At 46.8% G+C, this 14,065-nt stretch overlaps 1 protein-coding gene across 2 annotated transcripts; it reads left to right on the forward strand.

The window, feature by feature from the left end:
• The first annotated feature begins 1,096 nt into the window (after positions 1-1,096).
• LOC119979080 lies at positions 1,097-8,080 on the forward strand. 2 transcript variants are annotated; one of them, XR_005463638.1, is made up of 2 exons: positions 1,097-1,628; positions 7,303-8,080. XR_005463638.1 is itself a non-coding variant. In XM_038821076.1 (2 exons), exons 1-2 carry the CDS (start codon positions 7,065-7,067, stop codon positions 7,908-7,910), a joined length of 768 nt encoding a protein of 255 aa, XP_038677004.1. In that variant the 5' UTR covers positions 6,976-7,064; the 3' UTR covers positions 7,911-8,080. The 2 variants fall into 2 exon arrangements, 1 of the variants encoding a protein (XP_038677004.1); XM_038821076.1 differs by lacking the exon at positions 1,097-1,628 and adding an exon at positions 6,976-7,224.
• The last annotated feature ends 5,985 nt before the right edge of the window (positions 8,081-14,065 follow it).

Genomic DNA, 14,065 nt, shown 5'->3' on the forward strand with positions numbered 1-14,065 from the left:
CACTTTGCCTTGATCCCTTCTAGTGGTGCCTTCTCCTCCTCCAAAATTGCCCCATAAACCGCCGATACTACCCCCTTCTCCAGTCCCCCTGTCGTCAGCACCTCCTCCAGCAATGTGGAAGCCGGCTCTACTGGGAAGCTCTGTATCTCCTTTCTGGCAAAGTCTCGAGCCTGCATGTATCTAAATATTTCCCCCTGCTTCAGCCCATACTTCGCTCCCAACTCCTTCAATCCCGCAAAACCACCCCCAAGAAATAAATCTTTTAGTGTTCTAATTCCTTTCTCCTCCCAGCTCCGAAAATTTCCATCCCGCTTCCCTGGCTCAAATCAGTGGTTCCCCCGAATCGGCATTTCCCTTGACCCTGCCCCCAACCCGAAGTGCTGTCGAAACTGCCTCCAAATTCTCAACGAAGCTATTACTACCGGACTCCCTGAGTATCTTCCCGGGGCCGTCGGGAGCGGCGCTGTCGTTAGCACCTTCAATCCAGACCCCCTACACAAATTCTTCTCCATTCTGACCCACTGGGAATCAACCCCTCTGACCCAGCTCCGCACCTTCTCCACATTCACCGGTCAGTAATAATACATCAGGTTCGGAAGACCCAAACCCCCTGCCTGCCTTCCTCTCTGTAGTAGCACCTTTTAAAATTCTGGCCACCTTCCCTCCCCATATGAACGAGGTAATCATCCCTTCAATCGCTCCAAAAAATGCCTTTGACAGGAAAATCGGCAGGCATTGAAAAATAAACAGGAATTGCGGCAACACATTCATTTTAACCGCCTGTACCCGACCCACCAGTGACAGAGGGAGACCATCCCACCTCGCCAGATCAGCTTTCACTCTTCCCACCAAACTAGAAATGTTGTACCTATGGAGTAGCCTGGGTTTCTTACACTCTCCCAGCAGAATCTCATTCCTAGTTTTACCCATGTCGTCAGTTCCCACATGGGCCAAGCAAACAGGGTCCTCCCCTCCCACTCCAGGTTGGTCTCCAGCTGTGAGATTAGGTCTTAATCCCTGGCACCAGGGAGGCAAACACAAACTTCCGAGCGTCAGCTGCAGAGAATAGTATGTAGTCCTCTCCCCCCTCCCATCTCCCCCCACCTCCACCCCACCCCATGTCTTCTATTACCATGACATTCCTTTTCAGTGCTCTATTTGAATGGCCTCCTGTAGCACAGTGTGTGCGGTCACTGTTTTCATCCAGCCTGTAGACCTTGCCCTCAACCACATAGGAACTTCGTACCTGTTGATCTGAGCAGGCTGGCACTGGTCTGGATTTCCATTTACATAAGAACTTTTATTGAGGCAGACAAGTAATGAATCTCACTCCAGCTCTGTCACAATGAACTTGCCGCTGAGTCAGAATGTACCCAAGCCTCGACCCCACAGACTTTGTCCCCGTTATCTAGGCCAGTAAAGTACAAAGGAACCGCTGCGCTTGTTGAAGGTGCTGAAGCGGCACATGAAGCATCAAAACACATCTACCCTCTCGAAACAACTCGCAGCCCGACCTGAAGGAGGGTCGGGAAGTCCTTGATGGCGTCCTGCCCGATATTTATACTTCAACCAACACGTACATAAAAACAAAATCTGCTGCTCCTTTCATGGGAGCTTGCTGTGCACAGGTAGGCTGTCGCATCACCTACATTACAACAGTGACTACACTTCAAGTGGCCCTTCATCAGCTGTGAAACAAACCGGGGCATCCCAAGGTTGTGAAAGGCGCTATTGAAATGCAAGTTCTTTTCCCCTCTAGTTGTGGGTAAAACTGTGACCTTTGTCAAAGTCACGATTAAGAGAAGCTTGAATTATAAGAGTTAAAGAGGGGGTCACTGTCACCTGCATTACCAAAACAGGTTGTCCCCGTTTTAAAATGATAAAGGCACAACAGTAGTTAAGGGAAAGAATATTGGAACTCAGAAAGATATGGACTGGGATTCTCCCGCAATTGGCGGGATGGCCTGACGCCGGCCGGCTATGGCGGAGCCTTACAGACCCCCCCCCCCCCCCCCCCCCACCCGGGGTTGAATCCCCCCCACTCTTCCCCAAGGAATCTGCTCGCCCCCTCCAAGCCAGGTCCCGCCGGGATGGACCATGTCTATTTCATGCCGGCGGAACTGGCCGAAAACTGTGCGGCCATTTGTCCCATCGGGGCCCGGAGAATTGCGGGGAAGGGGGGGGGGGGGGCGCTGCCAACGGCTCCCGACCGGCGCAGTGTGATCCCTGCCCCCGCCCGAAAACCAGCCCCGGAGAATTCGGCAGCTGGCGTCAGAGCGGCGGGGCGGGATTCACGCTGCCCCCCGCACCCCCCCCCCCCCCGGCCCGCATTTCTCCGGCCCGGCGGGGGTGATCAGAGAATCCCGCCCATGGACTGTGAACTTGGGTCAGCTTGGCCGTCTGCCAATGTATATAAGAGTAAATATGTACATATTACATTGATTGAAGTCTGATAAGGAACAACGATAGGCCAATGTGGAATGTAGATAGTTCCATCCAGAAGGAACACGAGTCAATGCGCGGGTCTCATCCGGGCACTCCCACAGTCCAAAGACTAGGTCACTGTCTGTGCGGAATCTGCGCGTTCTCCCCGTGTGTGCGTGGGTTTCCTCCGGGGTCTCCGGTTTTCTCCCACAGTCCAAAGATGTGCAGGTTAGGCGGATTGGCCATGCTAAATTGTCCCTTAGTGTGCAGGAAACGTAGAGGTTAAGTTACAGGTGTAGGGTGAGAATCAAGAATTTACAGTGGAGAAGGAGGCCATTCGGCCCATCGAGTCTGCACCGGCCCTTGGAAAGAGCACCACACTTAAACCCACACCTCCATCCTATCCTTGTAACCCCACCTAACCTTTTTTTGATCACTAAGGAGCAATTTAGCATGGCCAATCCACCAATCCTGCGCATCTTTGGATTATGGGAGGAAACCGGAGCACCCAGAGGAAACCCACGCAGACACGGGGAGAACGTGCGGACTCTGCACAGACAGTGACCCAAGCCGGGAATCGAACCTGGGACTATGTAACTGTGAAGCCGCAGTGCTAACCAGTGTGCGACCGTGCCTGCCCTGATTCTATGAGAGACATCAGAACGTTCATTCCATGAGAAACGCAATAGTGCAAGCACGGGTAGGAAGGAAGCAATGGAGTGTCACGGCAGATTCACTGCTGGAATAAATCAAGCGTGCAGGAACAGACGGTGAATGCACCGGACTGTGAAAGCAGTGAAGGGAAACGGGGGCCCGCAGCCATGGTGCCCCCATTCACTCACTGCCCTTTATCCTCCTAGTGTTCGAGGTCCCGGGTTGGGGGATATTGATTATAAATCAGGGACATAAGGTCACACTCCCAGGATAAGCACTGGACACATCAAAGGGGAGAAGATAAGATAGATAATTGTTTATTGCCTGGTGCCAAATTGGGATGACGATGCAAATAACAAGTAATCATAATTCATAACTTAGCTATAGTTGATCATTAAAATTAAAAAGCATGAAATAAAATCATTTCCCAATTATAATGTAATATTTATTTGTTATTGTCACACGTAGGTTTACATTAACACTGCGATTAAGGTACTGAGAAAACCCCCTAGTTGTCACACTCCAGCGCCTGTTCGGGTACACTGAGGGAGAATTCAGAATGTCCAATTCAACTAACAAGCACGTCTTTCGGGACTTGTGGGAGGAAACCGGAGCACCCGGAGGAAACCCACACAGATACTGGGAGAACGTGCCGACTCTGCTCAGACAGTGACCCAAGCCGGGAATCGAACCTGGGACCCTGGCGTGTGAAGCAACAGTGCTAACCACTGTGCCACCGTGCCTCCCATTATGAACATTTGGTACCAATAATTAGAATACGCAGCAAAATGCAGGTCTCCTTAATTTACACAATATAAATGAAAGCTATACTGTGTTCTGCATTTTGTATTAAAGTCCATCGATCATTGCCAGAATTGTCCAGTCATTGGGATTCACTTTTCCGGCTGGTAGTGCACCCCTGCCAGTGAACAGTGTGTCGCCGAGAAACTCGGCTGAGGGATGGAAGAATTCCGCCTCCGATGTTGTCAGGTTGAGTTAATTAAATTCTCAATCAGTTATTTACTATTCGTGAGTTTTATAAATAATGAAAGGAGCTTTGAATATACAGGCAGTCCTTGGATCTTGGGCACAATTGGTTCCTGAAAGTGCGTGATAAATCTAAACTCTGTTTTTCGGAATCGATTTCCCTGCAGGAACATTAATAATAATCTTTATTAGTGTCACGAGTAGGCTTACATTAACACTGCAGTGAAGTTACTATGAAAATCCCCTTGTTTCCATACCCCAGGTGCCCGTTCGGGTACACAGAAGGGGAATTCAGAATGTCCAATTCATCTAACAAGCTTTCGGGACTTTGTCTTTCATGACTTTATGGGAGGAAACCGGAGCACCGGGAGCAAACCCGCGCAGTCACGAGCAGAACGCGCAGACCCCGCACCGACGGTGACCCAAGCTGGGAATTGAACCCGGGTCCCTGGCGCTGGGAAGTAACAGTGCTAACCACATTATGGTATAACTGAGGGGTTGGACATTCCAGAGGTGCTAAATGCTCGACTCTTGCCTTGTAAAGCCATTGAGGCCACTGTTGATGCCTGCACACCTTAGCCAAAGTTGCTCAGCTAGTGTGGGGGATTATAATGAAGCCATTGATCCCAGTCAGTTGCCTGTTTAACTTGGTTTAACTGAGCACATATCAGGCGATGGGTTCAGCACTGACGCAATGGTTGCGTCAAAAGTAACCTGTCATTGGTTTACAGGTGGATTAACAGAATGAAACACTTGTTTGCCACCTAATAAAGATTGTGCAGTGGGTGGAGTGACCTTGTCCAGTCAAGTAGATGGGTGGCACAGAGCATTGATGTGCATCTATGAACGTGTTGGCATGGCATTGTAAAGTTGAAATGGGGTGTCGATTTATAAATGATGTTAGTACCATCTGTCGTAATTCAAATGCTGTAAAGGCGAGGACTACCTATATTGGATAAAGCACAAATATGAATATGGAGGGGGTGGGGGGTGGCAGAGAAGTGAGAGGTCTAAATTCATCATAGCTGCAGGTGTAATGGCCTCCCCTTGTGCCATAAATGATCCTACTTCTATATGGATGAAAGAAGGAAGGGAAGCTGGAGACTGAGGGAGGGTAAAGAGTTCTAGTTTGAAGATTCTGATGAGGACTGGATTCCAGACAATGTGACGGTTACTGATTTTTAACCGGGTGAGCATGCAGTGAAGAGAGAGACTGCATAGCGAGCAAATCCCAGAAGAGAACTGCTCAGAATATTCAACTCAACAAGCCCGCAATGGTAAGTAGGCTTCCCATTTACAGGCCTGTCTGAACATGGCAACATGTGGGCCCTGAGAATCAAGGGGGTGTTGTGATTCTCCGACCAGAAAGCCATTTTTGTCAGCCCAAAATGGAGTTGAATTTCTCTCCAGAAGAGAAAATGCTGGAAAATCGCAGCATGTCTGGCAGCACCTGTAGGGAGAGAAAAGAGCTAATGTTTCGAGTCCAGTTCACCATTTTGTGGTGATTGTAGATCTGACTAGATGCAATACAACTGAGCAAGCACTAGAGGGAGCACGGGAGAGCTATATATACACAGGGACAGGAAGTGAGGTCACACTTCACGGAAGGCAGAACTGAAAGCAGGACACAGACACAAGCAGGCAGCATTTGAGGAGGCCGTAAGTTAAGCTCTGAAGAGAGAACGAATTCACAATAAAGCATCTTCTCCACCTTTGAGACTACGAGCTTTATTAAGACACGAGGAACAACACACCTTTGTCAAAGCTAATAGAATGGTGGAGATATTTATTCTGTAGGGTGAAGGAATGAAAGATGCGTCATAGCCACAAAAAGCAAGGAGACAGGGTGCTAACGGACACAGAAACCAAGGGGAAAGAGTGCTAATGGCAGTCCCCAGAGAGAATAATAATAATAATCTTTATTAGTGTCACAAGCAGGTGCGGATCTACTATGAAACTATTGAAGTTTAAGCTTCAGGGCCCCTAATCCCGGAGGGGCCCCAGAAGCGACTTTAGTCTACATTGCTTAAAAATTTTGGGTCTACTGTATGAGAAGGGGTTTTAAAAAAATAATAATATTAATAATATAGAGTAATTCAATACAAAATAATCGTTAAAATAAAAATTAAAAGGTTATTAAAGTATCATGTAGGCTAGCCGTAAACAAAAATTTTTTCAAATTAAGGATGTTTCATTCTAAATATATTTAATATAAAATAATTATAAATAATTTAAAACACTATTAACATTTATGACAGAAATTCAAACGGTAGATGACGTGTCGTAACAAAAAAGGGGAGCCGTTGAAAAGGCAATCACACTGCTAACGTGAATTTTCAACGTGATAGCACTCGTGATAGCGATCTAGACAAGAATGTTTTTCAATAAAGTGTTCATAAGGATACAATATTTTAATTACCCCTGCTCAAAAATAAATGTTATATTTAGAAAAGTAAGGTAAGTAATACAGGTGAAAAAGGGCTGAAAGCACTCTTTAAAAACATTGACAGGTACGCAGACTATGTACCATGTGTAGCCCATTCACTTAACCTTGTTGGAGAAAAGGCAGAGTCTACTGTACCTGAAGTTGTTCACTATTTTGGCATTTTGCAGGAGCTGTCTGTTTTCTTTTCTGGATCTCCACGAAGGTGGGGGATTTTAAACACACAGGGCAAGGGCAGCACGGTGGCCTAGTGGTTAGCACAACCGCCTCACGGCGCTGAGGTCCCAGGTTCGATCCCGGCTCTGGGTCACTGTCCGTGTGGAGTTTGCACATTCTCCCCGTGTCTGCGTGGGTTTCACCCCCCACAACCCAAAAATGTGCAGAGTAGGTGGATTGGCCACGCTAAATTGCCCCTTAATTGGAAAAAATAATTGGCTAATCTAAATTTATTAAAAAAAAACACACACAGGGCAGTCTACATTTTTCTCTAAAGAGCTTAAGTGTAACTAGATGGTCTGCACACTATGAAGCAGTCCGGGCAATTAAAAATGGATATATGGGTATTTTACAAACTCTCAAACATATTTTTGAAGACTCAGAAGAGAAACCTGAATGTAAACGAGATGCAAAGAATTTATACCACAAGTTGGTAAAGCTGGAATATGCTATTTTAACAGTCGTTTGGGAAGAAGTGCTGGAGCGTTTCAACAAAACAAGTAAGAAACTCCAAACCCCTGGTTTTAATGTATTTGAAGGTTATCTTCTGCTATCATCTTTACTTTCGTTTGTTAAAGAACTCAGAGAAAATTCAGCCGATAGGATTGCACACTATGAATCAGAAGCAAAAGGTTTGTGTGAAGATATCACCTCAAGTTATTCTGATGATTCCAAACGCATTGTTACAAGGACATTTTCAGATGGAACAAGTGGTATTGCTTCTTCGAGAGGAGCTGACAAATTTAGGATAGAAGTTCTATATCAACTCTATGACTGCTTGATAATCCAGTTACACAAGAGGATTGACCCATATGAGCAGATTGCAAACAGGTTCAAGTTCCTCTCGCAATTGGTGAACAATTCTGAAATTGATGAGGACAATATTAAACTTACAATATCGTATTACAAAGATGATATTGACCACAAATTAGTAAACGAGTATTATCAGTTCAAAGAACATTTGCACCTTAGGAAATCCCAGAACACAGAAGAAAACACGCCATCTAAAATGCAATGCCCAGAAGTTCTTCAGCTTATTTGTGAGCAACACCTAATTGAAGTGTTCCCCAATATTACTGCTGCGCTTAAGCTGCACTTGACAATGCCTATCACGAGCTGTGAAGCAGAAAGGAATTTTTCAAAGCTATCCTTTATAAAGAACAAATTTCGGTCTACCAGCGCTTAAATTCTTTATGCATATTGTCTCTAGAAAATGACGTTGCACGGAAGCTCTCATATGACAAAACCGTACGTGAATATGTAGCTAGAAAAAACAGAAAAAAGGGTATTTTGTAAAATGTGCTTCATGTAGTATGTATTCTCATATGTGTCTAAAATAAAAGATTATATTGACTGTGGTCTTTTCTATGTTTTATTTCATCATTCTACGATGCATCATGCATGTATATAACATTTCCCTAATTTTCATCCCCCCATAACTCGAAAACTATAAGGCATAGGACATTTTTATTCACACCAGTGACTTTGACATGTGAGATAATCCAGTACAGCAATTTTAATCAAAATCTGAGATGTAGTGGTTAAATTTTTAAAAACTTTGTGGTGATCTGTCGTGGAACAATCCCATTGAAGAAGATAACAGTGGCTACCCAGATCTCGTTGCTGATTGCGAAGGGGCCCCCATCACAGTTCAAGCTTCAGGGCCCCAAAAATGTAGGTCCGCCACCGGTCACAAGTAGGCTTACATTTACACTGCAATGAGGTTACTGTGAAAAGCCCCTAGTCGCAACATTCCGCCGCCTGTTTGGGTGCAGAGAGGGAGTATTCAGAATATCCAATTCACATAAAGGTGTGAAAGGCCAAACAGCAGAGAAACTAAAATCAGAGGGTAAGCTGCGACAGATGTAGATGGGGGGGGGGGGGGACATGTGTGGGAGAGCGGTAAAATGAGAAAAAGGGGGAAAAGGGAAGCAAAGGGGGGATAAGGTAAGGAAAGTCGGAATAAGATAGGGGGAAAGAGTGTGGGGGGGATATATATGAAGAAAGACAAAAAAGAAATAAAAGGTAAAAGACAGTTAAAATGCAATGGGATGAAAACAAAGGACTCGAGGTGGGGTAGAGCTAATCATCTAAAGTTGTTGAATTCGATGTTGAGACCAGAAGGCCTAACCGGAAGATGAGATGCTGTTCCTCCAGCCCAGTTTGCATTGAGATTCACTGGAACATTCCAGCAGGCCAAGGACAGACATGTGGGCATGGAAGCAGGGTCTTATGTTAAAATGGCAAGTGTAGAAGGAGCATTACTCTGTATCTAATCCTCTGCTGTATGTGTCCTGAGACTGTTTGAGGGGGGCAGTGTAGAGGGAGCTTTACTCTGTATCTAACCCCGTGCTGTACGTGTTCTGAGACTGTTTGATGGGGACAGTGCAGAAGGAACTTTACACTGAATCTAATCCCGTGCTGTACCTGTCCTGGGAGTGTTTGATGGGGACAGTGTGGAGGGAGCTTTACTCTGTATCTAATCCCGTGCTGTACCTGTCCTGGGAGTGTTTGATGGGGACAGTGTGGAGGGAGCTTTACTCTGTATCTAACCCCATGCTGTACCTAGAACATAGAACATAGAACAGTACAGCACAGAACAGGCCCTTCGGCCCTCAATGTTGTGCCGAGCCATGATCACCCTTCTCAAACCCACGTATCCACCCTATACCCGTAACCCAACAAGCCCCCCTTAACCTTACTTTTATTAGGACACTACGGGCAATTTAGCATGGCCAATCCACCTAACCCGCACATCTTTGGACTGTGGGAGGAAACCGGAGCACCCGGAGGAAACCCACGCACACAGGGGGAGGACGTGCAGACTCCACACAGACAGTGACCCAGCCGGGAATCGAACCTGGGACCCTGGAGCTGTGAAGCATTTATGCTAACCACCATGCTACCCTGCTGCCCCTGTCCTGAGACTGTTTGATGGGGACAGTGTAGAAGGAGCTTTACTCTGTATCTAATCCCGTGCTGTACCTGTCCTGGGAATGTTTGATTGGGACAGTGTATAGGGAGCTCTACTCTGTATCTAACCCAGTACTGTACCTGTCCTGGGAGTGTTTGATGGGGACAGTGTAGAGTGAGCTTTACTCTGTATCTAACCCCGTGATGTACCTTTCCTGGGAGTGTTTGATGGGGACAGTTTAGAGGGAGCTTTACTCTGTATCTAACCCAGTACTGTACCTGTCCTGGGAGTGTTTGATGGGGACAGTGTAGAGTGAGCTTTACTCTGTATCTAACCCCGTGATGTACCTTTCCTGGGAGTGTTTGATGGGGACAGTTTAGAGGGAGCTTTACTCTGTATCTAACCCTGTGCTGTACCTGTTCGGGAAGTGTTTGATGGGGACAGTGTAGGGGGAGCTTTACTCTGTATCTAACACTGTGCTCTCGCCATAGTCTCTGTTTCATTCACTAATTCTAGAAATGCGTAACTAGTTTCAGGAGGAGCCCATTCAATCAGGCGAGCCTGTCCCACTGTTCAATGGCTGATCTGTATCTTAACTCCCACCAACTCTCCTTGGCTCCATATTCCTTAATAACCTTGGCTAGCAAAAACATAGTGATCTCGTTTTAAAATTCTGACACCTGGTGGTCTTTGTGACAGAGCTCCACCCCTGTGAAGAACTGTGTGGGACTGAGATAATTGAGGCAGACAAAATCAGGCATTGTCAAACTTGGGGTCGTGACCCGCAGGTGGGCCGGGTGGGTGTCGGGAGGGTTGTGGAGCCATCCGTCGCGACGCTCCTGATCGAGCAAATTTGCATGCAAAGCCGCAGCAGCCAGCTGTTAATAATGCCGGCTGCAAGCGGCCTTCAAAATGGCCACGAATACGTAAAGAAAATGCGGCCGCACTGCGCATGCATGCCAGATCATTGGCCGGCATGCGCAAAACTACGCGGATGCGCACTGATGATCGGGCCGCATGCGCAGTGCGGCCGTCTTTTTTTAAAGACGGTCGCAGCTTTTTGTTTTACAAGTTCGGGGGGATTTTATTCATTTTTTCATTTATTTTATTCTTTTTTTTTACAAGTTCGGGGGGTTTCATTTGGTAAAAGTGTACAGGAATAAAATGCAGAACTTTGGACAGATGGAGACTCCATACTTTCCGACACAGGAAGGCTTCACCTTCATCCAACAGGTTCCATTGGAGGAGCGTGTACGAGGGCCAAAGGGACCCAAAGCCATTTCCTCCATTTTTGTCAGGAGCAAACAAGGTAAGAGAAAATGGTGGGTCGCGCAGGTCAGCCGGCGTGGGTCGCGAAGGTCGGATGGTGTGGGTCGCGATGGTCGGCCGGGTTGGGTCCCGAAGGTTGGACGGTTGGTAAAAATGGGTCCCCGGAAAAAAAGTTTGAAGAACACTGGAGTAAATTATCTCAAACTATCACCTCATCAGTCAGCACCTCGAGAAGAGAAGAGGGAAGAAAATAACATATGGCAAAACATTGTTGCACTCACTGATGGCAGATATTAAAGGGTGTTTAGAGTGAGTGGGAGAGTGGGGTTAGACTGGATGGGAAATTAAAAGGTGTGGGGTGTGAGTGGGAGAGTGGGATTAGGCTGGATGGGATACCAAAGGGAATGGGGAATGAGGGGGAGAGTGGGATTAGACTAGGTGGGATATTAAAGGATGGGAGGAGTAAGGGGGAAAGTGGGATTAGACTGGGTGGGATATTAAAGGGTGTGGGGAGTGAGGGGGAGAGTGGGATTAGACTGGATGAGATATCAAAGGGAATGGTGAGTGAGTGGAGAGTGGGATTAGACTGGATGAGATATCAAAGGGAATGGGGAGTGAGTGGAGAGTGGGATTAGACTGGGTGGGAGGTTATAGGGTGTGGGGAATGAGGGGGAGAGTGGGATTAGACTAGGTGGGATATTAAAGGATGGGAGGAGTAAGGGGGAAAGTGGGATTAGACTGGGTGGGATATTAAAGGGTGTGGGGAGTGAGGGGGAGAGTGGGATTAGACTGGATGAGATATCAAAGGGAATGGGGAGTGAGTGGAGAGTGGGATTAGACTGGGTGGGAGGTTATAGGGTGTGGGGAATGAGGGGGAGAGTGGGATTAGACTGGGTGGGATATTAAAGGGTGGGGGGAGTGAGGGCGAGGAGTGGGATTAGACTAGGGGGGATGGGGGTGACGTTAAAGGGTGTGAATAAGATACGGTAGGCTTTATGAACCAGAGTACTGCTACAATCAAGATCAGCTTAATTGACTTTCTATGCTGGAATATTCATGATTTTATGGAGGAGATGGGGAGTTAAATTTTTTTATTAATGCTCTAGGATATACTCACTGTTCACTGTCCATCATCTGCAATGCACAAGTCGGGAGTGTAATGGAATACTCTCCACTTGCCTGGATGAGTGCAGCTCCAACATCACTCAAGAAGCTAAACACAATTCAGGATAAAGCAGCCTGCTTGATTGCTCCCCCTTCCACAAACATTCAAACCCTCCAGCACCGACAAACAGTGGCAGCCGTGTGTACCATCTACAAGGTGCACTTGCCAAGGTTCCTCAGGCAGCATCTTCCAAACCCATGACCACTACCATCTAGAAGGACAAGAGCAGCAGATACTTGGTAACCCCAAAACCTGGAGGTTCCCTTCCAAGTCACTCACCACCCCGGTTTGGAAATATATCGCTGTTCTTTCACTGTCACTGGGATAAAACCCTGAAACTCCCTCCCTAAGAGCACAGTGGGTGTACCTACACCTCAGAGACTGCAGCTGATCAAGAAGGCAGCTCACCATGACCTTGTCATAATATACACCAGTATATCATGGTGCAGCCACACACTGATGGACACACACAGGGACCAATCAACATGAACAAACACCGCAGCCAATCACCAGTTAGAATACACACACTATAAAGGCAGAGGGCACCACGGTTCCCGCTCATTCTGGGTGCTGCCTCTGAGTGTAACAGGAACTTATTCAGCCCAGCACGGACTCACAACACGTGCTGAGAGAATCAACTGGTTCGGACAAGGCTTAGGTCTCTAGTTTCAGTTAGCATCATTTAGACCCACAGTCATCGTGTGTTAGTTAGTTAGAAATAGTTAATAAAATTGAGTTGAACCTTCATCGGTGTTGGAAGTGTCTGTTCATCTCTCAAGTCTACATTAGCCAACACATCAGACCTTCTGATGTGCAACTAGGGATGGGCAATGAATGTTGACCTAACCAGAGATACCCACATCCCGTAAATGAATGAACAAAACATTAATTGGGCCTTTAAATACTTGAGAGATGAATATCTCATCTTTTAAATTGGTGGCTGCAAAATGAGACCTTTGAAATATTCCAATTTGTGTTGCGAACGGAAGTGAAAAGCTCCCAGATCATTCATTGAGCCTCGCATTTAATTGGGTAGTTTATTGTTAAATCAACTTGATACGCACATTATAATTGTGAGAGTGTCGGGCAGTAATCCTGCAATTATTGTGTCATTACATTGAGATAAACAGTCGCCCGCCCCACAAGGATGGTTTAACTTAACTGAGTGTCTTCATAAAACTCTGAATTGCGAACAGGTATTTTTATTGCTTGTACTGCGAACGATGATAAAATGTGCACCTACCGTAATAACCTATGTATGTTGCCCAAGGGGGGATACATGTACTCCAAAGATGGGATCAAAGCTGTCAAGGAGGGCGTTGAAAAGGCCAGATTAGACTTGTCACTCACTAAACAGAAGTGAGACAGCAAACCCAAACGGCTGGGATGGGATGTGGAGCCGAACCATTGGAATTTCAAATCCTCGTTAGGCAAAGGGATTAAGGATCATGGAACCAGGGCGGTTATATGGGATTCTCATGCACTTTAATGTTTGTCATCAGTGAGTGTAATGATGTTGGGCGGAATTTACCAGCGCTTCATGTCGGCCGGAAAATCCTATCCCAGTGACGCCACCCGCCCTCCTCGGAAAATTCCGCCCCTTGAATATGTTGTTAGCGAAATCAAATATTGGCTTCCTAGTCGGAGCCAGGGGGCTCTCTCTTGACAGGTCCCAAGTCCCCTGGAACATCGCTGCCCTCTAGTGGAGGTTCCTCTCCAACTATGCTCCCTGGTGGCTTTTCGACTGGGGGAGGCAGTTTCCTCACCAGCCCTGGGGGTGTTTGGGAATCTCCCGGATCTTTCTCCAGATCCGGAGAGCTGGGTTTGGCTAGCCGGACCTCCTGCTCGCCCGGCAGGGGTATAGGCTCCTTTTGATGTAAATCTGGCGAAGGTACATTCCTCACCAAAGAAGAGTCTGTTTGGGGATTTTCCGGGCATCTTTCTTTGAAAAGTGAAGAGAAGGTGTCAGACAACCAGACCCTGGCTCCTCCAG

This window comes from Scyliorhinus canicula, chromosome 15 (assembly GCF_902713615.1).
Source record: "Scyliorhinus canicula chromosome 15, sScyCan1.1, whole genome shotgun sequence".
Taxonomy (NCBI): Eukaryota; Metazoa; Chordata; class Chondrichthyes; order Carcharhiniformes; family Scyliorhinidae; genus Scyliorhinus; species Scyliorhinus canicula.